We start from the raw sequence: 26,017 nt of genomic DNA, 5'->3' as shown, positions 1-26,017 counted from the left end.
ACTAATACCACCACCACCACCACCACCGACCACAACCGCCAGCACATCGACTCTGCACGCCGTACACTCCGTTTACCGAGAATACGTTTGCCGAAAAACACACACCGATAAAACGGCGATCGCGTCATTTATCCCGCCGATTCGCCACCTCACGGATTCCCTCCGTCTGCTAAAACCGCCATCCAAGAAAATGATCTTCAGATAAGTAGCGGATATCTCGATAGTCGCGCTCGCTACCGAACCAAACTATCTCAGCGGCGATCATGGCGGGCAAAGGTTTCTGTGTGAAAATACGACTGGAATTACACGCCGTAAGTAGCCATCCGAGAGTCGTCCAACGTCCGATCGATCTTCCAATCGAACTAATTGGAAAAATAACCTCTTTCAGATTACGTGCCCCGGTGTATGGCTATGTCCGAACGGAAAAATAGCATTGCGAATAAACAGTTTTGGTTCCACCCTAGAATCTCATAGAGTATCACCGATTTTTCCGCTATTATTTCACAACGAGTTTAACTTTAAGAAAACTTTCACACGGCTGGCTGCTTTGACAGACTTGCAACGGATTCTGCAGCAACAATCTCTCCACGCGGAATTGATACAATGGCTTAGTCCGTGCAACCAGCCCATCCTTTTGGCTACGTTTCAGACCAGTTTGGCCGATCTTCTCTATCCGGTAACTTATTGCAAACGGTTGCTGCCCGGAGTCGACGTCGATCTGCTCATGGACCCGACCAAGTATTTCCCCGTTAGTATCCCTTCTCTCCGACTGTAATACTCGCGCTCTCCGTTAAACTAATTCCGAGGCAAACCGTCTCAACAGGGTATTATAGCGCCTAAAATCGAAATTTCCACGAAAACGGTGATAGAAGAGGTGAAAACGATTTACGACGCGAACCTCGACAGGCCGTACATCGTCAATCCGAAAACCATCGATTCCAAGGTAAAACGCTATATTCGCGTTACTTCGCGTTACCTTTGGCTACGCTGCTTCATCTTTCCATCAATCGTAATTTTCAGCAAAAATCCCACGCTCACAGGAAACGACCCGTCAAAGGTATCATCAGGCAGAGGAAGGTTTGTCATAGTCGAACCAAGACGAAAGCTCAAGTTTGCCATCTGTAAGTATATACCACCGATTCCCTCTTCCTTGCTTATTTATTACCTACGACGCTTATTGCGATCTCGACTTTGTAAAATTTCGATTTTTACAGCACACAGTGTCGAAACGATCCGTGTAACCACGTGGAATACTCGTGTGAAGGCGAACTCGCTCGGACCGATCGGTGTTACCATCCGATGAAATACGGATCAAAGTGTCGGAACGATATTTACCTCGATACCGATACCGACACAGAATCCGATGTGCCGCCAAGACACTACCGGGTATCCTCCGTTTGTGGCAACCTACACATCTTCGACAGCTGCCCCGTCTGTTTCAAGTACAAATGTTACTTTTCCAACGAATGCGACGGCACGATCTCTCCCGACAATCCCGCTCATCCGCAAAAAGATCGTTCGATGTCGCAACAACGGATCTCTACGTAAGTTTATCGTGCGCGTAGCGCGATCCATCGTCTTTCCAACGTCTTCCGCAACTACTTTCAATCTTTTCTTCTTCTTTCTCTTCTTCTCTTTGTGCTTATTTTTGCAGAGGATTACGATCAACGTCTCGTCCATCTTACGGAGAGAAAGGTAAAGTCGCGTTGCACGGCAAAAGATAGCAAGTAAAACGCACAAGATCCATTGCCTGTTAACCATTTTCGTTAGTGAAATGAAATTACCAAGAGAGAAGAAAAACAACGAGACAACGCTTTATTACATCGTATACGCGTGACAAAGGGGGGGAAAAAGGAGCAAAGTTCTTGCAAAAGATCGCAATAGTTTTACAAAATTATGTACTTACGCAGAACCGAGACATTCGATGTAAACGTACGTGAGAATAAAGTGCTGAATGATTCTGATAACGTAACGTAATCGAGTTGTTGTTTAACGTTTAACGTATACTCGCCGACCCAACGAATACATCGGAGTACCACGCACCTTTGCACCCCGAAGACTCACCGATTTCTTTAACAATGCCGGGCATCTCAAGTATATACCACGACCTTCGGGTGTCCACGCTCTTAATGAGACGCTTTCGTTTTCCAAGGGCGTGATCGCGATCCAACCTGTCGATTATAACGGATTAAATGAAACGCGACGCAATTCACCGCTGCGACTATCGTTTACCAATTCAACCTACCTATACTTGACAGTACAACGTCAGCGACGGATTCCTCGCCATTCACACCGGTTATCTCTCTAATCTCTTTCGGCTTCAATTTCGGCCATACTTTTAATCGTTCCGAGTCGTCGATAGGTACGCGGAAAGCGCTCGTCCCCAACAATCGATCGTAGACCTCGTCCGCATCGGTGGTACGACACATCGTTATAGGCAGATGCTCGCTCGCGAACAGCGTGCATCTATCCCAAAGGCAGAGAACGAAAGAATTTCCAGTTTAATAACTAATGACTCTGTGTAACGTTCATATGTATCGTGTACGAATCTTCGAGATACGAAGAATATACTAATTACCGTATGAAGTGTTCTCCTTCGAGATAGTCCAACCTTCCCATACCAGCCACGAACACAGTCTCTTTCGGTCTAAACATGAACGTTCTCGGTGTGATAATTTCTTGCGGTAACGTTAGCGACAGTTCGTCGGTCGTTAGCAAATTTAGTATTTGATCCGCCTGAATAGTACCAGGAGTATCGTAGCACCAACGGCTCTGTTTGTACTCTGGTCTAGATTCGTCTAAAACCGGTTTTCTAGACACGGCCTTGTGCGATACTTCGGAAAAAGGATCTGCTCTCGCGTCTTTCAACGATTTCCTGGTAAACGATTTACCAACGTGCTCTACAAACAAACGAACGAACAAAAATTTTTCGAACGAACGTAAGAAGTCGAACAACTCGAGAAAGATTGACGATAATACGTTCAAATTGCTCGGCTACCTTCTAACGTCGCAAACTTCATATCCTTCGTCATTTTAAACTGATAGTTCTTGTAATGTGATTCTTGCGTCCTATAAAACCTCTCCTTGATAAGCCTCACTGTTCTTAACCTACGTTTTTTATCAGTCGGATTTAAAATTGGAAACTTGAGCAAGTTTAACGTAGTTCCCGGCCAAGCAGACACCGTAGCGCGTTGCACCAGATCGATAGCTTGTACTTTGCAATAATCAGAATTTAACAAAGTATTGAACAAGGAAGATTTGCCAACGTTTGTACAACCAACCAAATAAACGTCACCTGAAATATATCAACGATTATGCGTAATCAGCGAAACTAACAATTCTTAAATGAATACGTATCATAGACGCTGACAACTTTCTTTTTGATTTCTCTCGTTAGGACGAAGGAGACGCGATAGACAGTACGCACCTTTGTGACGCCATTTGTACTGCAACTTATTTATAAGATGCTCTATGCCGTATCCAGTTTTTGCGGACATAAGTTGCACGTGCGTAATGTTTTCCCTCTTTACACCGGTTACGTCGATCACGGAATCTAATAAACATTGTTTTACGTTCTCGAGGAATGACGGGCTATCGGTGGGCAGCAGGTCGACTTTGTTCCCAACCAGGAAAATAGGAGTAAAAGGATGCAAAACGCTCTTCAGATCGGGCCAAATACTGCAAGGGAAATCGGTCAGATCGATTATAAGTATGACGGCGCATTTTTTACTTTTGATCACTCTCAACAACTTGGGATAATCTTCGATCGATACTTTCACTTCTAAAGCCGTGTTGTAGAACTTTAAAAAATGACACCTTTGACATGTCATGGATTTCAAGTCTTCGTCGCTTTTAAACGAAAACAATTCCGACGGTAAATATCCAGGGATCGCTGGATCCCTGCAGTGCAATAACGCACCACAACCACCGCACGGTACACAACTTACATTCGAATTAGGATCCGATGTACCGTAACGATTCACGTGGAGCAAAGTGTCGTCGAACAGTTCGTAATCGGACATCCACGTATCTGAAACTTTCCACAACTCCGCATTTGGCAGATCGTCCGTATCTGAACGATCGACATCGTCTTCCATTGACTTTATGAAATCTTTGAAACTAAGCTCGCTCAAACCGCTCTTCTTCAACTCCAGATACTTTTCGTACAAGTTCTTATATTCTTCGTTTGATACGGTCGAACTCGTTTTTTCAGTGTCATCCGATATCGAATCGATTATTTCATACGAATCTACCATCTCGTACGGCATGTGTACAGGCTTTTGTTTTACTACAGCTTCCTTTTCACAATTATTATCCTCCATTTTCTTTTCTTCCTGGTCAACGACGATCTTATTTTTACCTTCCTTTAGATCGTTCAGCAGTACACTGAAAGTAGGTTTATAAACAATTTCTTCGTACCTTTGCATTTTCTCATAGTTGAATTTCAATTTCTCGAACTTTTTCTGCTTTAGAAACCCCATTTTAACATTTCCAGAATCCAAGTAATCACAATACAGCAATTTATCTCTGAGAGCCAAAATCCTTGGATCTACCTTTGCTTCGATCGACTCAGCGTTTCTATGCAAAGTCGCATGCCCAAAGTGTCGTAGTTTCAAATTACGGCATACACCGTAATTATGTAATCGAAACAACCAAAATTTCATATCTGAGTTTTGTACGATGATTCGTGCGAAGATACAATATCAATAATCAACGATATCACGTTTTATAGAGATGCTTTCTCTTATAATCTATCGATACATTATTCAAACTTGTAACGACCGACATTTTACGATCGAAAAATCTACCAAAATCATTGCACTGTATCGGCCGTTACGTTAATAAAATACATATCGCCTTGTGAGATTACACATAACCTCAAAATACTTCTGGTCCACCGAAGACGTACACACGTGAATGAAGTTACGAGTCGAATGAATCGACACTACCGTGTTAGCGAAACGTTGAAAAGTGATGTATCTATCGATCGATATCTCGATCAAGTTCGACATTTGTTGTACATCTGAAGTATATCTCAAGCAGTAAATACTGTAAAACGTGTTCGATCGATTAACAGATTATATTAGGGATAAACGCTTTAACGTTTATATTTATCGTTTATATTTCATTATATTTCAAAAGTTGTACAAATACGTACGAGTAGCGGCATTTTATAATATATTATCTGGTATTATACAACGTTATTATACAACGTTTTGTTTATTCTAGCTCGTTACTCGCACGCAAATAAAAATTGTCACTTTCGTATAAACGGTGTGCAGCTCACAGAAGTCTTTCCATTGTCGTTTCTACTATAGCAAATTTAAGTACTAAAAAGAAAAATTGAAGAAACGATTCGATAGTAGGGGAAGGGTGCGGTACGAGCTATATCGGTCGAAGACACGAAAGGCGGTCAGGGTTGAATACCTGGATCTCTGCATATTTGCCGCACTCCATATAATACGTGCAATCGTATTGGTTTATTTTTAATGCTCTTGTTTAAAAAATTCCATCAACGATATTTCTTTACTACATACATATGTATATACGAGCATAGGTAAGTGTTATTTTACATTTGCTGTAATTGAATACATATGTATACAATACACACACACATATATATATATATTCGAATCCATAAGAATGCCAATAGGAATGAGACGACAGTTTATCGAATTCAAATACAGTTCATTACGATTTTCATGAAATGCATTAGGTATAACGTTTCAAGGATAAAGGTAAAACAATGTTCATCTCCGTGATGTTCTTGTACGTATGTACATACATACATACTGTGAGCTATAGATGGCAGCAACGTCTCTATTACTTGATCATCGATTTCGTTCAAATATTATATTATACGTGTTTCCGTAAAGGGATAATGATGATAAAATTGAGACAAAAGGCGATAACGTAAGTAATATAAGAATGCAGATTACGATGCTTATAAAATAAATTCCTTCAATGTTATATGCAAGCATGTTTATATACGTGTCTTGCGACAATTTGCATACGAATAGTAAAAGACAATGAAAAATGCGAATCTTGGGATTCTATCACATGTAGCCTGCTTGTTTCTCTCTCGTTGCTTTGACATTAAAATAGTTCAACGTAGAAAAAACATACGTATAAATAGTTATCGACAAAGCATACGTGACTAGTGACATGCACGTACGAGGTCGTCGAGTTTAACTCGTGTCAGCCGCACAGAGGTCGTCCATCCTTAGTCGCGATATCGAATAACGTTAATTTATGATACGACTACGTATAATTCATGATATTCGGTCGATTTTTATCTTTCCCTCGTAGAATATCATTTAAATTTCAGTAGGTGGGCTCATCGAACTAAGAGGAAGGACAAATTTACCGGAAGTCATCCACTGATCGAGCTTGCTTTGCTTGGACGCGGGAAAAGGCGGTTCTTCGATCGTAAAAGATATATGTACGCGTAGATGTATATGCGTATATAGGTAATATGTAGGCATGTAGGTAGGTAAGTAGGTAGGTAAGTAGGTAGGTAAGTAGGTAGGTAAGTAGGTAGGCAGGTAGGCAGGTAGGCAGGCAGGCAGGCATGCGGGCAGGCAGGCAGGCAGGCAGGCATGCGGGCAGACAGGCGGGCAGGCAGGCAGGCAGGCAGGCAGGCAGGCAGGCAGGCAGGCAGGCAGGCAGGCAGGCAGGCAGGCAGACAGGCAGCCAGGCAATAGGCAATAAGCAATAGATAAAGGCGGACAAGATCGTGCACAGACACATTACACGCTATTGTTATTCTCAGGAGAGGAAGAACAGAGAAGGAAGGAGAGCGACAAGAATTATGTGTCAACAAAGCAAATATTACCGATGATCAGAATATTCCAAAAAGATTCAAGCTACTAAATCAATGATTTATACCAATGCTAATCGTAAGCAATTTTCAAACGGCATAAAAGTTCCGAAATATTGCTCAGCAGCTCGTTGTCACCGATTAAGCGTATTTTTATAGAATTATTTTAATTTCTAAGTATGTATTTTTCCCAACGAACAACACTCCGAGTGTGCCGATTGGATAAACGTCGTCCGTCGTTCTTGGATATTTCAAACGTCGAAAATAGACTTTCTCAAAACTGCTCGGTACGATAGTCTTACCGAGTTGAACAAAGTCGCGGTTAACGACGAAAGGATATCGTTGAGCAAAAATCTAAATCCATACAGAGATCGATGTACGTTTAGAAAGAGAGTATAACTGTCGATCAATGCGACGCGTTCCATCGTCAGAAATCTGTAATCGAACGAGTCCTTGTACCGTGCGTTTAACTTTGACACTCTAACCTCTGGATAAACGAATCTATTTGCATTTCCCAGTCTTACGCGTTGCGGTAGCAAATTATTGTCATCGAGTCGATTATTTAGTATTCCATGTTGCATCTATCGAGAAACGATCATTTATTTGGGCGAATTCGGCCCAAAGGTCGAAACGATTCTATCTCTGGACGGTCATGGCCACGCGTATAAGCGCGAGTGATGCAATAAGCTAGTTGGAACCTACGACGTATGGATTCGCTTGCGTACACAGATACGAGATCACTCGAATACTGGTAACGACGTAGTTTCGCTTCTTGATCTATCAACGGCGTGATCGTTATGCTGCCGAGCCAATAACCTCCTAACTGAAAACCTTGACGAAGACGCGTTATTAACGTTTCATTCCACTCGGGTCCTCGGTCATTTAACTTAATTAATTTAGTGTGACTTTTATACCCTCAACGTTGTTTCTACATCATTCTATTTCTAGCCTAGTTTTCCCGCATCTCGTAACATAGTTCAATTTCTAATTAGATTTATTGCATACGCGCGAGAATTAAGACTATGCAAATGACATCGATTATGTTTTATTATATATTATGAGTAATGTTCCGTTTAGTGATTCATTTGCACTGTTTAGTATAACACGGAGAGTATGACTGTGTTGGTGAAGACTGTTTGAAGACTGGTTTAAGAAACTCTGAGGAAGCCTCCCTACGTACTAGCTCTCCGTCCTGGGATTTCCTTCTCACCATTGTGAGCGCATATCCTCCGGCGTTTCTGATTGGTATCAGTTGTTTACTTTGGAGTTGACTCATCGAGGGCTTAGGGTGTTAGTTAACCTCTTTATGAGACCCGCATTGTAATGTTTTCAACTTGGAAAAGGGCAGATGCGCTGTCCGAGACATAAACAGAGGTTCACCCGAAATCCTGAACATAACGAATTTGTTTATTATATATGACACTACAAGAGGCTATGAGTAATAGGATGAGACAATAGGATGGTCGAGATGATGGTGACGACGAATTCAGGTTCGATAACGAATCCACGGTCCACGGGAGGACAAGTATCAACGTGCCACTCGATTCGGGTAATTTCCCGATAACCCAATCGGCAATTCGTCCAACCACTCACTAACAAACTAACTAACTCGAACTCTAACTCTTAATCCAAAAAAGGCTGCCCTTATATATTCCTGTACCCGCTTCTCGGGTCAATCTTTGTTTTTAAGGAGAGCCATATAACCATTTCATACCTCTGTCAGATACACGAACCCATCGTCATAAAATCAGATTGGAACATTAAAACTATTCCTTATTTTTATTACTTAAGTGCCGCTATAGTAAAAGTCCGGACTAGGGTATTAGGGTTTTTCCCAACATATATATATATATATATATATATGATAAATATTTTCCAAGAATTTTAAAAAGTACTTTAAGATAAAAAGAAATAAAAGTACCGTTTTTGAGCGGCTTAAATTCAATTGTAAACGGTAATGTTCGAAATGTAAATCCGACAGAAAATATTGTTTGCTTACGTCGTACCGTCTCGTACGTCGATACTTTTGCCAAAACCATTTTCCAATAGAAATTCCTTTTCAATAGATATATACATAAAACACATATATAATATACACGCACGCACGCCCAAACACACACAAAAGAAAATATAAGAAAATATATATTTACTTATGTATATCCTCGATAATTTTCTATTGGAATACAACATAGCCATACAATATTTTCTGTCTGATTCACATTTTGAACATTACCGTTTACAATTGAGTTTAAGTCGCTTAAAAATGATTTATTTTATACGATATTGTATTTTCTTTCTTCTTCTTTCCTGAAAACTTGGTCACAAAACGGGACAGTTCGATAGCACGAATTTGTGTGTTCTTCGAGGTTACGTGAACGGGCCTTGTAATAATAGTCTGCGTTCGTTAAAACTCCGCCTCTATAAATCCTTCCAAGAAGGTATGAATTTCAACCGTAAATACGACTCGATAGCGAGCGAGGAGTCAGAACGGAATGAGAAACAACGTGGTCGATAGGAGAAGAAATGTAAATACGTAACAAGCGGAAACACGATATTTCTTACATGCTCGGTTTGGGTTAAGATCGCTTAAGCTTTTCGCTTTTCTACTCTTCTTCCCTTGAGATCAATGTGAATCGGTCGTCGACGAAGAAATCGCTTCGAAATGCCGTAAGCTGCGTCACGTATCCAGGATTAATCACGCAGGGTGGAATATATATTCTGAAAGCTTTCGAATACGATCCTTTCCAATGAATCGTTCTTCATTTTGCGAGTGTATTTTGTTAATCGTATGTCCTAGTTTCAATAATTTAGATACCGACACTCGATGCCGAGTTATCTCGCTTACATCTTAAACACCATCGAAATCCGTCTTTGATTATAGCGATCATCTCACCACGCGTGCAATATGAATGCTACTGCTCCATTGCGAACACAACGACGTACACTAATAGTTTGAATAAGCGTTTATTTTAAATTTCGTCGTCGTGTCTGGTCGTATCGAATCGAGGCTGCTCAGATTTACTCGCGCTCGAGCTAATTTTCTGTGTGGATCGGTTTCTTCGCGTCTTATGCTTACACATGTAGATATGTGTTTCCTATCGTTCGCCGTCACGCGTCGCTATATTCTTTTGTTTATATACATACATATACGATAGTTTCGGCTAACACGCGGTGCTTATCGTTATAATTTTGTTGGGTCTGTACGAAATAACCGATCAGGCCTGTATTTTTCCAGCTGCGCATTGTACAACTGCATTGTACATTGTCTTCTATCGCTCACTCACACCGTATATTTGCTTGTCCACGCTAATGTCAGAAAATAACTATGCAACTACGCGTTTGGCGTCCGATTGTACAATGTATGTACTTATGTATTTGTGGTGTACGAAGAACGACAAGTTGCAAACGTCGATCAATCTGTACCGCAGTTTCCGTCCATCGTCCGTACTAACAGAAAAATGTCTCTGATTAATTTCATTTCATTAACTTCAAATTCACGCAAAATATTTGGTTCGCGTTTATTCAGTGCCAATATTTCGACATTGCTATTCACTAGAATGGAATAAATAACGGGGGAATAAACGACTATTATATATCTACACCAAAGAACGAAAAAGGTCGATTAGAGTATACGTAACGATACAGAAGATATCCGTACAGCAAAAGAACGCGCTTCTCTTTTCCTTTCTGATGACATTTTTTTTATCACGTACACGTATATCGAACGCGTGAAATCATGATTCGGCGAACTTGTCTAAAACCTACTTTCTCTCCGATTTCGATGATTTTCAAATACGTCGTAAAGCTCAACATTCCGAACAACTTTTTCCTGCACGTATAATCGACGATCGGCCTTAGTTTTCCAGTTACGTGCAAAAATATATCGTCGCTCGGCCTTAGCTTTCAAGCTACGTTGCATTAGTAGCACATAGTACGATGGAGTATTTGAGTAATGATTCATTGAATCCTGCTAAGTTGAAAAGAGATAAAAAACACGTGGAAAAGAAAAAAAGTGTTTGGAATCACTTGACACGGGAAATTTGAAACTCGTAAACAATCGGTTTTCTTCAAAAAGCAACGAACTTGGCTGTATTACGATTGAAACAGAGTGACGATTCATTCTTAATTAAGAGTTAAATGATACCCGGCTAAATGCGGTTAAATGCGGCGGCCCTTACTACCATGTACTACCAGAGAGGTAATTTTCTCTCTGATACTACTAATCCAACTCGGCTTGAAAACTAAAAACACGCGGCGGGATATTTTCGTGTATAATTCAAAAATAAATAAGGCCGACCGCCTGTTATATATATACGTATAGGAAAAAGCTGTTCAGGATGTCGAGCTTTAGAACATATTTCAAAATCCGAGAGGATATAGCTTTTTAACAAGATCAGCCGCGTTTCTTCGTATTTATTCACGTTTTGACATGGAAAGTCAAACAGGTGTGCAGATCGCGAGCAAATTTTCGACGATGCGCGAGAGATACTCGTTTTCGAGAATAAAACGGGTCCAAATCGCTTTTACGCGTCTGGCACGAGTCCCGTGTCTAACGTATCGTTATAAATATCGTTTATGCTAACTGGTGTGTTCGTTGCAACTCGTTCGACCGTCCGGAAGGTACGTAGTATAATATAATATAAAATTCAGCAATATTCAGCATTTCTGAGTCTGTCTGCTCGGTTACAAGCGATCGTACCGATTCGATTCTTTCGATCGTTTCGAGACTCGAGTCCTATCGAATGATTCCACCGGAAAGCGAATCGTATCAAGGTCTAGAGAGATATCGGACGAAACGTCTAAACGTCTTTTCAATTTATGGTGTATTATTGGAAATAATTTTCGATTACGTAGGACGCTTAGGCAACAATTTCGTAAACTTGCACGAGGCTGTAGATTACAGAATTACAGATTACAGAATTTATTGTTTATTGACAAGCTTATCAATAACGACGTTATCGTTATCGTGCAAAATCGTGTAATGTTATCGTAAGAATGCCAACGCGCAAGCAACGTTATCCTCTTCCCTCCCTCGGAAATTTGTTTTGTAAAAACGTTTCTGGGCAATGTCGCGCAGACAAGTGTACCGATATATCACGCGAGACGAACTCGTTATCTCCTTTCTCGTAATAGGTCAGATTACACGTAATACGATTATATATTCGTCGAAAATGTCTCTGATCTTCGAAAATTATCCGACAATTCGAACCTCGTTGCATTTCTATTCGGGTATTCGCCTTTAATTCACTCCTAATATTCTCATTATCTATTCACGAGTTCGCCTTCGATTCGCTTGTTCAACAGCTTGTCTTTATCGCAAGAAATCGCGCTTTGTACATCGCGACAAGCGAGAAAGAAATACCACTTGCTTAATCTTATCGCGCTCGTTCCGCAGAAAATATTTACTATTTTCCATATTTTTATTTGGTGTGCGTCGAACCATCACGAGACATCATTGATCGCATGTACATACCTAAGTAGTACGTACGTTACGTATCACCGCAAAAAGGATCCATATAAAGGCGAACCTATAAGGATGTTCGTTTCTGAGAAATAAGATAAAAGAAGAAGAGACGGATACGCGCGACAAGTTTCGCCGATGAATATAATTTGCATGTCGTTGTTACAAAAAGAAAAGGGGCAAAGGAGATAGCGATATCGCGACACAGTCGTAATAAAGGTACTTAGGCACATATGTATGTAAATCTGTACGCGTTTGCTACAATAAAGTCAAGGCTACAGAGCGTACACAGGGTAGATCGTAGAAATCGTAGACCGGTTTGATGTTTTAGCGATCCGATCGGCGAAAAACATGGAATACGGTAATGCCACGAAACGCGGAATCGTAGGAAATTTGATGTGTGATCGATACCAGATCAGGCCACTGGTCTTCCTCCCGGGTCAAGCAAGTTCGTTGGCATTTTTCACGGAGGATGGTTTCGTCGGTTTTTCACACCGTACAACGTTAATCATCGAAATTGTCTCGTATCCTCTCCTTAATTTACAGTTTATTAAGTGTCTATAAATGTCGACTTAATTTATAAACTAATACCTTGATTAATTCGCTGGCGAAAACGTGGATTTGCAATTAATTCTGCTACTAACTGTACCGATGCGGTCACGAACGAACTAAATTATTTCCGCGTCTTATTACGTCGTCGTAAGGATCTACTAGATTTCGTGAGAACTTTAAACAATACCTAACGATAGAATCACAAATAAAAATCTTTTTGGAAATATTACCGATACTTTTCTCTCTCTCTCTCGGTCTCTCTTGATAATACTGCTTTATACGTTCTATACCCTGCACTATTCAAGGTGCTCATTCTCTCTTTCTCTCGCTCTCCATACCTCTCCATACCATTCGATAATATCTATCAACGTCCCTTTGATCTTAAGATAACAAGTAATGGATTACATATACATACATTTATGTATTTATACGATACGAAGTGTGCGAATATCGCGCCTATATACGTTGTCGTGGCGAATCCAAAGGATCAAATTTTGAAAGGAAAAAGGAGTTGCGAATTTTTGTGCATTGTAACAAGATATTTTTTTATTATGATATCGAATAGAATTAGATTAGTTGTAATAACCAAACATATATCTACGACGCATCGCTCTTTTTTTGAAAGCAGATATAGGTAGATATAAGTCTGTATGTAATTTATCGCTTCGCAAGCATAAAGAAGTTTGCCATTCAAACAAAAAATACAAAACGTCAAAGGTGTTGTGTAAAATTTACGCGTGATAAAACAGTCAACCAAAACTGAATATCATGCGGAAGACCTTGGACAAAGAACTTCTGCGCGTCCTATTATTTGACCCTGAATCGTGGATCCACGTGCTGCGTGAAATCATGCCTTCACGCTCGACGCTCGACGCTCGACAATCGACGCTCGTCGAGTATATCGTTCTCGCTCCTTTTATCTTCGTTGCTTATGGATCAATTAGCTCTTGAGAAAATTTATTCGACGGCAATTTCTCTTCGAAAATATTTCCAATCGCGAATTCGCCTAGCCATGTGTGAACACTCGAAACAAAAAAATCACAATTACTTTTCACTATCTTTTAAACAAGTAGCGTAATTCGAACAAATTCGGCTCTTTTCCGCTCTCTATCGTATTTACCAATTTCTTTTTCTCCGCGTATTAATCCCGATTGTTTTATCGAACGATTTATATTACGTAAAACTCTGAAAATATATCTATTTCGGTATTATTAATCGTTTAAACTATCTTAACGGTTTTCATAACCTGTTGTCGTTGTTGTTGCTCGACTAATTAAAGGTTATATTAGACGCCAAAATATTCAAATTCGAATCATTACAACCTATTTCTTAACCGTTAGCCCCGATACTGCATCTAAATAAGCCATACTTTCATTCAAAGACATCCATAAGTTTACGAATAAAAGTTTTAGAGAGGTGAACGATTCGTGCTGAGCGATCGGTTTGTCAAATTACATAACATAATATGCGCGTCTTGTATCACACCGTAATTGTTTTGCTTTAACTTTATTAACACGGGATATGTAATATACACATCGTTCGCGTTATCTGGTTTCTTCTCTCACTGCTAAACTAAATGTCATTAACCATTAACCAATTAGATTAGCTATTCAAGAACCAAATATCGCTATAATTTAACCAAAATTTCGTTTATTTTTGAAAGGCGGCACTAGGTGAGTTCGCAATAGAAATTTGCAACGCGCATTTCTCTCGCTTCGTTAAACGATAAGAGATAGAGTACAGCGATAATCCGTTTCGATGAGTCACTGGTTACCGAAGAACGATAATAACTCGTTAAAATTAATGAATTCTCGATGATTTCATCGTGTCATGCATAGAACCTGAAGTAATTACATAAATTTGTATCAATATACAGTTTCGTGGTCATCTCCGTGGTTTTACAAATATTGTTCGATGAGTCGTAGTAATCGAGCTTCTTAACGTCGCCGTTATAAATACACGTATTCCAAATCGATTTAAACGATCGATTCTATCTAAAACAGTCGACATCACGTGACAGAATCGAGACAACTCGAAAAACGATTATGAACTAGCAGCAGTGACCATTTTGAAAATTCAACTTTCGTTATCTTTTTTCATCCTCGGTTTCTCCGCGATTACGCCTTGCCCTTTGGCACCTGCTTACGTTGCACCTGGTTGATTCATAGCTACGAAGCCTCTTCAAGTTACATACATAATACTTACGTAACCCGCAACCCTTAAACCCATCTTAGCCACCTAGTCAAACGCACATTTGGCCTTATCTTCCGTTTCGTCATCCTGGAACTTCAAAATAACTTAGGGAGGAATGTGTGTCAAAAGTGGAAGAAAGTTACGTAAATCGATAGCATGGTGGTAGGTATTGTAGTCGGGTACTGCCGGTTCACCGGACACGATCGAGCAACTCTTGCCACGTGCAGAAACCGGTTTATGCTGTTATTTTGTGCGACCGAACAACATTGTCCTTTAAATTTTCTGTTTAGACAAGAAATCCGTCGCGTTCTCAGGGTAAGAGCGTAAAAGCTCGTTCGATGCATTCCATTTCTACGTAATAATATTTGTTGATTCTGATCAACGATTAAATCTCCTCGATGTTTAAATTAAACGTTTTTTTTTTTTTTGAAGCGATTGTTTATAAAATTGTATAAAGAGCCAAAAGCGCAATTTCCTATTCGTTTATACGAACGCACTGTACAAGGATATACATAAAGTATATATCCTCCTTCTGCGATCGAACATTTTTCTCGATTTGTTAATTCGATGTGATATGTGATCGATATCTGGTTGATTATCGCATCTATGATGTGGATGATGCAGCAATGATGTGCTTTTGTTCGTTAAACTTTTTGCAAGACAATATTGGAGTTGGTCAATTATGTAAAACGGTGGCTGAAACAGCCAGGTAAACAATCGACCTTATAACCTTACGTAATATAAGAATACGGCTAATAAACTTACCACGCAATACTATACCAATTATACGGGCAACAAGTTCACGCGATGCTGGCTGATTGAAAACAAACTTCGATAGTCAACACGAGTCTGCGCGTAGCGTAAAAATTATAAGCGCTCTTATGTGTGTGCGTGTGTTTCACTACTATGGAACTCGACAATGTTGCGTCTATCTCTTTCCGTTTCTCTTCTGCATACATACTCCCTTCTTTGTCTTCTTTCCTGGTGTTTCATCTCTCACCGTGACGCTCCCTTGCGCGAGCGCGCGCGCACACACACAACAACAACAACACACACACACACGCTAGAACCAACCGAGTACGTATTCTCTCTCGGTCGTCTCTCTCGATTCTTTTTCTATGTCGCGTGATGTTATACGTGGCCATTGTGCGCGCGCATCTCTTCCTAAAACAACGCACGTCGCAATCACCCGCCGATATTTCCCGTTCCCCTGCGTTTATCTGGCACTCATCCGATATAACGTGGGTATAAATGATGCTAGATCGTAAACATTTCGAGAATATAATCTCGCTATTCGCTCGAAAAATGCGTTGTGTCCAAGCTCTTAGTAAAAACGTTTACGATGAATATTACGTATGAAATGGCGTTATTACCGGCAAGTCGATTCCAAACATACGAGAGCGATCAGTGATTCTCAAGGGTTCTTTGGCGATTTATTATTCAAGGAAATAGAGGAAAAAGCAATGTGAAAAAGTGAAAGAGAGGAAGAAAGTGTTTTTAACGTTTAATTTTTCTATTGTTGGCCTGACTATTAAATTAGTCACGACTACTTTCAATCGCGATTCCTAATTCATAGAATAGCTTTCTAAGCGACATTTGCATGGTAACAAGCAAATGTCGAGTAAGTATTCAATTATAAAATATCGACGATGAATTCATTGAAAATAGAATTGTAAATCACGTAAAGATTGCATCATACGATTCGGTAATTACGTGAGTGTACTTCGGAGCGTTCGAGAACCCCTGACTAAGAGCTACGTGACGCGGCGTCGTTTCAGAGGGCGTCGACGAAGTCGCCCGATCCTACGTAGAAGTAAAACGACACGGGAGTGGGGAGGTTAGAGGGAACGGCACGAGCGTGGTGGGAGCAGTGGACATCGATGCTGCCGGGAGTGCCGGGACGAGAGCAGTGAGGTTGGAGAGGGGGCAGTCTGTTAGTAAGCGAAGTGGCCATCTTGCGAAGTTCAGTCGGAAAGGAACTGCCGAGCAGTGAGGGAAGGTGAAAGGAAAGACTCGATGTGTTAGCTGAAGGATTTTTAATGCGCTTCCGAGCCGGGCTACCGCTACGTGCGAAAGGCTGTGGGATACCGACAACGGAACAGCGACCATCCGCGGAGATTTTCGTATACGGAAAACGTTAGTTTATCCGACGAAAGGTCTCAGAGTACGATCAGGAGACTCAAGGGTACAGAAGTAGCCGAAGTTTCGACGTTAGAGGAGAAATTGAGAAGAAATCGAGGAGGAGTCGTGCAGAAATTTTGGTTCCAGCGGAGAAGATTCGTCCGTTGACAAAACGTCTCATCTGTTCGAAAGTGATAGGCTAGACGATAGAACTATTTATTCGTATACCTATAGTTCTGAAGGCAGTGAAGTGAAAGAAATAGAAAAAAGTGAAGAAAAGGCGCGCAGTGTTTAAGTCTGTGATAGTATTTATTCAAACGATTCAGCTACGACGCGTATCATCTACCGTAGTAGTGTAGCATCGTTTGTCGCTTCTGTAAGTCGCGAGAACTACAGAAACAGAGAAATAGTCTTTATATATTTATTTATATCTGTGATACCGACGCTGATATACATCGAATTATCCCGAGGCAGAAACATCGAGAACGAGCGAGATAGAGAGCGAAAGCAAAAACGGGAGTACGTCGGTAAAGGGAGAAGAGAAAGGATCGAAGAAAGCAACGTACAGTGGTTTGGGAAATTGAAATAGTGGGAAAGAAGATTATATCAGTAACTTAGTGGATTTACATGTTTTTGTATATACGACTGACTCTTTTTTATAATTATTGATATCGGATTAAGAGATAGGAGGAGAAAGAGTTTCATTGCTGTTCGCTAGACGAAACAGAAAGGAGACTCGAAGAAGAGAAAAAAAAGGGCAAAACAGAGTTTTGTTTCAAACGAGAACTACATTTTCCTCTTTTACCCTTTTATTTGGGATATTAAACCATCGAAGCTAAGTGGAATTGTTGCAAAAATGGTGGAGAAAATCTTGGAAGAACAAGGAGACGGGAGTCAAGAAGCTACAAGAGGTAAGAATATCTTTCCTTGTCCAAATATTTACTTTGAACCAAACGCGATCGCAACGATATGACATACGAAAATCATTCGAGGCAATTTTAACATTGCTGGTAATGTCATGAACCAACCAAAACAATGCGACGAAATGGATGAACATCCGTTTATATCAAACTTTTCCTTTGTATTTTTCTCGATACGTGACACTTTGTTTCGAATAAATTTCATCGCGATATCGTTTTCGTTTCGTGCGAGCTTTGTCATTGGTCGAAGAAAAAGAAAAATATTATTTCGATCGTTAACTGTTAAATTAATTGACTGTATGATTCGGATAAAAAGGAAAGAAAACGCGTAAAATAAGCAATCGCGCGAGGTGATAGAAATTTTCAAGATCAATCGGCGTAGAGAAACGCGGGACGTGACAATGGAAGTCGGTTGACGGAAGAACTTTCTCGAAGCCGGTGCGCCGTGTTCCCAGTGTTTTTCGCTTCGCGTTTTCTATCTCAGAACCTTTCGTTTAAATTCGTTTTAAATTTGTTCAATCACGAAAATTAAAATTCGAAATAAGATCTCTATTGCATGTTTAGAGTCTTGTAGGTTAGGGCTTGCAATATCGTATATTTTTGTGTAACTAAGTTACGACCATATAATTCGAGCCGTCGTGAAACATTTATAGTAATCGAATCGACGTTTCCGCCGAATCTTACTTAATTTATATCAAATATAATCTTACATTTCTCGGGTTTTTCTTAACTGTACCGTTCTAACTCTTCTTTTAACCACTTTATATATGCATGTATATGTCTACGCCTAAAATGTCGCTTGAAAAACTTGACAGTATCAAAATGGACACATATACACACATCGATCGCACTATATCATACGAATTTTATCTTGTTATTTTGACGCGTGTAATAGGTTATTTTTAGCATTTCGTTTATGCGTACTTTGTTTGTATTTTTTTTTATCGTTTCAATCGTTTGTTTCGATGTTTCGTTGTAAAATTGTTTCTCGTACGTCGATATCGAACAAATTATAACGTATAAAAATATGTAATTTTGCAATATTGGTAAGAAGGAATAAGAAACGAAAATGTACAGCGAGACAAAGTGCAGCGAAAGGTGCAAAAGTTGATACGTATTATGAAAGAAAACGAAGCATAGCCGGATCAAAGCGCGACACGACGCTAAGACGATGTAACGTGCATCGTTGAATTATTTTTGAGGGTCGAAGTGGGTTAGTCGGTTCGCGTTCGAGTTGGACGCAAATCGCAAAGGGTGTCGGTAAGGGTAACCCAAACAAAGAATGGAAGGATAGAGAGGGAGAGAGGAGAGGAGAGATGCTCGTGCGCATGTCAAATTCGTTAGTAAATACTCTTCGTTTTAAAGAGAATGGTTTCTTTCGAAATGCGAAACGTGATCATAAGGTAAAAATTTTCCGATCGATATCGCGTACGTCATAATTCGTCATTTTGAAAATTTTCGCAGAAAAGACCAAACATATTACTCCAAACGAAAAGAGAATTGCTTGTTGCTAGACCCATTGAAAAGCAAGCCTCGGAGAATTTTTAACCTTGAAATGCGTTAAAGTTAGAATACAGTGTTCGTGTATATCGTACACATTGTCAAGCGTGAAATGACATTAGACAAACGTTCAAGAGTGAAACTCATTTCGTAAAGAAGGCGTTTTTTCTGTTTTCCACTTTTCTTTTCTTTCTTCGTGGAAATTCATAGACGAGAAAGAAAATATGCCCCATTCTCTATATATACATATCTATGTACATGGGTTTACGTTTAGGTTTTTTACATCGAATCGACGATTGTCGCTGGTTTTGCGGATACAGCAACATTATCGTACGTGTGTATATCTCGCGTAAGATGGCGGCGTTCCTTTTCTGTGCCAGTCATTGAACCCTGAGCTCTTAGTACTTGCCGTGCTTGGTTGTGTTTCTTCTTGCATCGAGTTTCATTGCGTTGCATCGCATCGTTGATACAGGCAACAGAAGAGTATACACATTCGTTCTTGGCTAAATTGCGATTCGGTTCGGCATTAGCGATTAACTACGATGTCGTATTATATTTGACCGGGGCTAAATCGTTTTTCGGCGCGTTGAGATTGCAATTATCTTCGTATCAAGAAAATCTATGATATCAGAATGCGATAACCTTTATTTGATCGCATATTGAAAGTAAATGTATCTTTCGGTCGGATCTTTCCACTAATAAACGCAACTTTTGTTCGTGACAGATTCAAACACGCGTTGATCGGATCGTTTAAATTCGAGCTGTGAGTTTGAAATTGAAACAAAGATCGTCGCTCTTTATCGATTCATTAAATACATATTTGCACACGCGGTGTTACTCGATGACCCACGCGTTGTCGGCAAATATGGTGATCACGCGCGATTCCTCATATTTCATCGAACAGCTTCGTGCGTCTAGTCAACTTGATCTTGACCTTTCAAACATCTTTTATGCTACTTTTCGTCGCCCCACTTAATTATTAATCGTAGTTTTTCTAGCGTAACGACAGATAGTTTTACGTAGTTCTCGCTAACTTGTTGCGCACCTAAATCAGAAAGCCGTATATATATATAAAAAAAAAAAGGAAAAAAATTAAAAACTAGCTTCGTGTTTCAACGTGTCGGATTATTTACAAAATTCGTTGTGCCTTCTTCGCTTACACGTGTATATCACGGCTTCGCTTCATGAGAGTGTATGGCGGTAGATAGAAGTCGTGTTAACTCGACCGTAACAATGTATTTATACGTCCAGTTATAGAAATGAATCAAATAATGTAATCATCCATGATTGGTAAGATAAATATCATTAATATGTATCAAGCGAAATGCGTAATGTCCTGGTGTTGGCGAACTTGTAATTTTTTAAGATTTTTAATATTTGCGTGCACGTAAATATGTGCACAAATAAACGAGTTGTATGGTATGTGATATAGCGTTAATGAACGCGTGGGATTGTCACGTGTGTGTATCTATGTACATACATGTGTATGTATGTACTTGGTCGGTCGATTCTCGAGAAATTGTTTTCACGGATAAACAAGAGTTGCCTAATTCCCGCTTATTACCGTATATCGGGACTTTGCAAAATTTTTCTACATATTACTTTTCTATACTCTCGATCAGATTTTCTTTCTGTCTTTATTATCCTTCGTTTGTCCCTGATAATTCTTACTGTAGCTATAAAACACGAGATACGACTCGTTTCTAAGTTTATAACAATTTACACATAGTTCATTTCGAACAGATATTCGTCGTTTAATTTTGCGATTATGTTTTTTCATGTACTCTATAAAACGAGAATAACGAACGAAGAACAGAAACACTTTCTATTCGTTTTCCCACATGATTTCCATATTATTTATATCTATACTATAATTTAATTATTACTATATTACGATATTGTGATACTATATATACATTCACGTATGAACGTTTAACCATATACGTTTATATATGTTTAATCTTAGAATATCTTGCGATTAATCGAGCATATATGTATTAACAATTTTTTTGTTTTAGAAGAAGCAAGTTGTAGAGAGACTGTGAATACCACAGGAGAATCAATGAGCGCCGTGCAAGCTCGACAAGAGGAAGCTAGGCGCAAAAGACGCAAGAAGAAACGCTCTGGATCGTCTTTGATGTCAGCTTGCTTTCAAGGTAAAGTTTGATTTACGGAAAGATTCGTGACACACTGCGAGAGAACGAAAGAACTTGTAGACTCTTGCGCTGCGATAAATATCGATAATGGTGGATGGGTAACTGAATATTCCGTACTGTTCTCTTGTGTCGTTGGCCGAGCAGCGAGGAATTTCTTCCCGGCCGATTTAATCGAATAGCGTGCGCGTTGTTCGGTCAACGACAACGTATGCATAGTTTATGCATAGAATAATTCTTCTTATAAACGTATATATTTTTGAAGAATTTTTCATTGATCGATCTGGAGATTCAATATACATACCTATCAAAAATCGCACGTACATAGTTTTAATTCAGCTACTCGGGTCGATATACGTACGATACAAAGATTTTCCTAACATATACCATTATCTTATCGTATAGTACGAAAATCAACGGGAAAAAGAGAAAAAAAATAAAGAGAAAAAGAAAGTGCAAAAATCGGTCAGGGTAGGTTACGGCAAGGTAGAAATGTAGATAATAGTAAACAGTCAATTCGTTGTTTGACTACGGACACGTGTTTGAGTTAACGATCTCTGTCACTCGTGCCTCGATGACTCACCTCACCGCAGGTATGTTATCCTATACAAATTTAGAATCTTTGAGAAATTCATACGAAACCAGTATATCAATCGATTATGCGCGCAATCTTAATTTTTTCCTCGTAATAACAATAATAATAATAATATATATACATATACGGATCGTACTCCCTATAGTAAATACATTGCTTGCTACAATATGAAAAGTAGTTACCTCGAGAGAATAGAAAGTAAAGCACGCCCGGGCGCCTGGGAAGTACAGAAAAAGTTGATTTATTCGTAGTAAAGATTGACGTTTATAATAAGCTTATTTAGACCATTTTGTTGCCTATAAGGCAACAAGTTGCCTTATTTAAAAAAAAAAGACAACGCCTAATAGAGGATCAATGTATGCTTAAATTGAATTGTGATGTAATTTCGGGACTACTCGCAAGGGCTACTAAGTACCTTGTAAGCAAAAATTTAATCGAACCTTAAACGTCGATGGTAGAAGCGACATAAGGCTTCGGACGGTTTAAGATCAGAGAATAGTCGTGAAAAACGGAATGTCGGACAAACTAAAACGCGAATAGCGAAGCGTATTTATTTTATTCGATTATTTGAATGATGCGTCGTTTAATTCGGTTTTCAGTTCGTCTATCGCGTATTCTAGAATAGGATTAAACGAATACAACCTCTTTTTGACAAAATTATTAGCCGAGTTGATCAGTTGAAACTATTATGTCACACTATACGATCGATTTTGTACAGTGCGGTAGAGCAGTAGAATTTCAGTGTTCGAGAAGCTTCCGTTTCGTACTGCTAGTAGTAAACTAGGCATGAGCGCACCCGTATACGTTCAAATCTGGGCCACGGGTTAACTCGTCGATACGTCTCGAGTCTCAAGCTCCTCCATCGCCTCTTCAGATTTCTACCTTCTCTTTCTAATCTTTATTATCCTTTCCCCCCATTCTTTTCACCGTTTACTCCCATGTACACGCGCATTTTCTAACCGTGATTCTTTTGTAGTTTCCTCAATTCTATCGTTACGAAATAATTTTCTTCCTATGAAATATTTGGATTTTTCATTCGTGTAAAAATTTGATATCTCTACGTTACTTGTTCCTAGATACTACTCTCGCTTTGTTGATATTTCCCAGTCGGTGGAGTCTCGTAACTCGCAGCTTCTTGTTTCAAGCGGTCCCTTGTTCGTTATCGTACACAGATCAAATCCTTGTATAATCAACGGTCACGTGTGTTCTAACGCGTACTCGTTAAATATGCAAAAATTGTAAAACTTAGAAAATATTCTGTTTCCCTGTATCGTCGATTATATTTACTCGTAATACGAAACTAGTTAACAAGGATCATAAAAATATCACTGCTAAATACACGTTACGTGTTAAGTGTATGTTATGAGAATGAAATTAGACGCATAGATTATGCATCACGACGTCGGATCGAAGAATATATGCCATGTGTATGTGTACAATAGAATCGGTGCTGCGGTGCAATTTAACATAGAGGGGGAGAAGGAAAGGCAGCGGAGAGACGGTGGAGGCATGAAAATGTATTATCGGCTTCTGGTTGCTAGGTATTCGTCGGCGGTGTTGCCAAGCAGAGAGAGAATCGTATCTTTGGCGCGAGAGGCGAATAGGTGGGAGCTAAGGGGAGAGCAAAACTGTTGATTAGGGAACAGAAAAGGAAAGGTAAAAAGAGAGTTGATAGCAGCTTACGATACGTTGAAGCGACGTAACGTTGTAACGTTGAAACTAGGGAATGAACAAACGAACGAGCAGCCGTACAGAATGAAACGGAAGCATCGTGTTATTGCGTTATTGGGGAAGCAAGAAGCAAGCGGACACGCGACGAGAGGGTCAGGCAACAGTTCCAACAGAGGTTGAAAGTTCTCGGTCGGCAAAGAAACGGAAAAAATATATTAGTTATACGCGTACGAAATTCTTAACGATGCTTCCTTCATTCGTTGATACTCTTCCGATTAGACGATTGATCGCGCTATAGGCGGAGCTCGGGTGTGATCGATCCTTTTTAGAATCATCGAGATAGCGCATCGTAACGTTAATTACACTATAGAATAAATAGAGAAGAATAGACGCGATCCGAATTTTACGCGAATTTTAAATTGGCGATTTTCCGAAAGCTGTACTACCGATTTTTGCTTTGAATAAAGTACGAGTTACTCCGATAAACGCGATAATAAAGGATGTTGTGCTTACTACGAAACTCGGTTCGTTTTGGCGTACGTGACGCGATGCGATTATTTTTGGTCAACCTCGCTTCTCTCTCTCTGTCTCTCTGTCTATCTGTCTGTCTGTCTGTCTCTCTCTCTCTCTCTCTCTCTCTCCTCCCATTCTCTCTCTGATCCAGCCTCTCCTTTCCCTCTCCATCCCTATTCGTGTTCAACCCCTTCTCCCCTCTTATATTATATTCCTTTCTATATTCCTCTCCGTTCTCAAAATTATTCTATCGTTATATTATTCTGTTATATTATTGTTATATTACTGCAGTTATAAAATTAGTATTAAAATACGACTGCGTGTTTGTTTCAGAACTGTACAAATTAACCGGCGAAGTTCTTGGAGAAGGCGCTTACGCCTCAGTTCAAACTTGTAGGTCGCTGTATACCGATCTGGAGTATGCCGTTAAAATTATCGACAAAATTCCCGGTCACGCACGAGCACGTGTGTTTAAGGAAGTCGAAACGTTCCATCATTGCCAAGGCCATCCAAATATCATCCAATTGATCGAATTTTTCGAAGACGAAGTAAAGTTTTATCTGGTATTCGAGAAAATAAACGGTGGTCAACTGTTGAGTCGGATACAAGAAAGAGTTCATTTCAGCGAACGGGAAGCCAGTCAAATAATTCAAGAAATCGCAAGCGCGTTAAATTTCCTTCACAAGAAAGGTAAAAAAGCCACTTTTATTCGAATCGTTTTAATTAAGTACATATTCGATATGTTATTACGGTATCGTCCACGTGCAACACCTCCAAGTTTATCCTCTTAACGAACGTCTTATCTTTGCTTCTATCAGGTATCGCCCATAGGGATTTGAAACCCGAAAACATTTTGTGCGTTTATCCGGATAAGCTCATACCGATCAAATTATGCGACTTCGATCTTGGTTCGGGTATCAAGTTCAACAATTCGTTGTCAAGTCCTGTGGCTACACCGCAACTCTTAACGCCAGTCGGCAGCGCCGACTTCATGGCTCCAGAAGTTGTGGGAGCTTTCACCGGAGAAGCGAATTATTACGATAAACGTTGCGATCTCTGGAGCCTTGGCGTGATCATGTATATACTTCTCTGTGGTTATCCACCTTTTTATGGGAATTGCGGATCCGATTGTGGTTGGGAGAGAGGAGAAAATTGCGAGGCTTGCCAACAACTTTTATTTAGCAGTATTCAAGAAGGCAGGTACGAATTTCCGGACAACGAATGGAGGTGTATTTCGGAAGATGCGAAAGATTTGATCAGGGGCTTGCTGGTCAAAGAAGCCCATCAAAGGCTCAGCGCCGAGAGTATTCTGAAACATCCGTGGATCAATCCTGGTCCAAGCTCCGTAGAAAATCCAGAAAAGTCTCTCGTTACTCCTAGTATTATCAGGTTCGTTATTCTTGGCATTTATCAATCGATCGATTTTAGCTGGTTGGATCAATTGACATAAGAAATTTCGCTCACGAATTAGTTTGATCGACGTAATGCGGTGATATGCGTAACAAACGTAAGAAATAA

At 39.9% G+C, this 26,017-nt stretch overlaps 3 protein-coding genes and 2 long non-coding RNA genes across 7 annotated transcripts in view; 2 read left to right on the top strand and 3 right to left on the bottom strand.

Moving 5' to 3' along the window:
- The first annotated feature begins 9 nt into the window (after window positions 1–9).
- Window positions 10–1,972, top strand: LOC117242844 (spermatogenesis-associated protein 6). Its single transcript, XM_033509842.1, has 6 exons — window positions 10–311; window positions 389–748; window positions 824–943; window positions 1,021–1,121; window positions 1,215–1,544; window positions 1,655–1,972. The coding sequence occupies exons 1-6, from the start codon at window positions 264–266 to the stop codon at window positions 1,722–1,724; spliced, it is 1,029 nt and encodes a 342-aa protein (XP_033365733.1). The 5' UTR covers window positions 10–263; the 3' UTR covers window positions 1,725–1,972.
- On the bottom strand, window positions 1,792–5,254 carry LOC117242833 (nitric oxide-associated protein 1). The gene is made up of 5 exons (XM_033509813.1): window positions 3,428–5,254; window positions 2,999–3,295; window positions 2,579–2,900; window positions 2,246–2,466; window positions 1,792–2,171 (listed from the first exon to the last, which is right to left on the bottom strand). The coding sequence occupies exons 1-5, from the start codon at window positions 4,662–4,664 to the stop codon at window positions 1,990–1,992; spliced, it is 2,259 nt and encodes a 752-aa protein (XP_033365704.1). The 5' UTR covers window positions 4,665–5,254; the 3' UTR covers window positions 1,792–1,989.
- The window catches only part of LOC117242838 (MAP kinase-interacting serine/threonine-protein kinase 1), a 29,631-nt gene continuing 5,464 nt past the window's right edge, over window positions 1,851–26,017 (top strand). Inside the window, exons 1-6 of one of the 3 annotated variants that reach the window (XM_033509823.1) lie at window positions 1,851–1,861; window positions 11,898–11,901; window positions 17,914–18,058; window positions 21,586–21,723; window positions 24,833–25,189; window positions 25,318–25,888. In XM_033509823.1, coding sequence (XP_033365714.1) covers window positions 18,004–18,058; window positions 21,586–21,723; window positions 24,833–25,189; window positions 25,318–25,888 — 1,121 coding nt within the window. In that variant the 5' untranslated portion in view covers window positions 1,851–1,861; window positions 11,898–11,901; window positions 17,914–18,003. Of the gene's footprint in view, window positions 1,862–11,419; window positions 11,441–11,897; window positions 11,902–16,759; window positions 18,059–21,585; window positions 21,724–24,832; window positions 25,190–25,317; window positions 25,889–26,017 lie in introns of those variants that run through there. The other 2 variants (XM_033509822.1, XM_033509821.1) reach the window with 2 other exon arrangements.
- On the bottom strand, window positions 13,970–15,461 carry LOC117242853. Its single transcript, XR_004495339.1, has 2 exons — window positions 15,039–15,461; window positions 13,970–14,971 (listed from the first exon to the last, which is right to left on the bottom strand). It is a non-coding gene; the product is annotated as an uncharacterized LOC117242853 (long non-coding RNA).
- LOC117242854 lies at window positions 15,495–16,059 on the bottom strand. Its single transcript, XR_004495340.1, has 2 exons — window positions 15,792–16,059; window positions 15,495–15,722 (listed from the first exon to the last, which is right to left on the bottom strand). It is a non-coding gene; the product is annotated as an uncharacterized LOC117242854 (long non-coding RNA).

This window comes from Bombus vosnesenskii, unplaced genomic scaffold (genome assembly GCF_011952255.1).
Source record: "Bombus vosnesenskii isolate JDL3184/JDL3185 unplaced genomic scaffold, Bvos_JDL3184-5_v1.1 scf7180000016279, whole genome shotgun sequence".
NCBI classification, from domain to species: domain Eukaryota; kingdom Metazoa; phylum Arthropoda; class Insecta; order Hymenoptera; family Apidae; genus Bombus; species Bombus vosnesenskii.
This window is presented reverse-complemented; position numbering and strand designations above follow the sequence as displayed.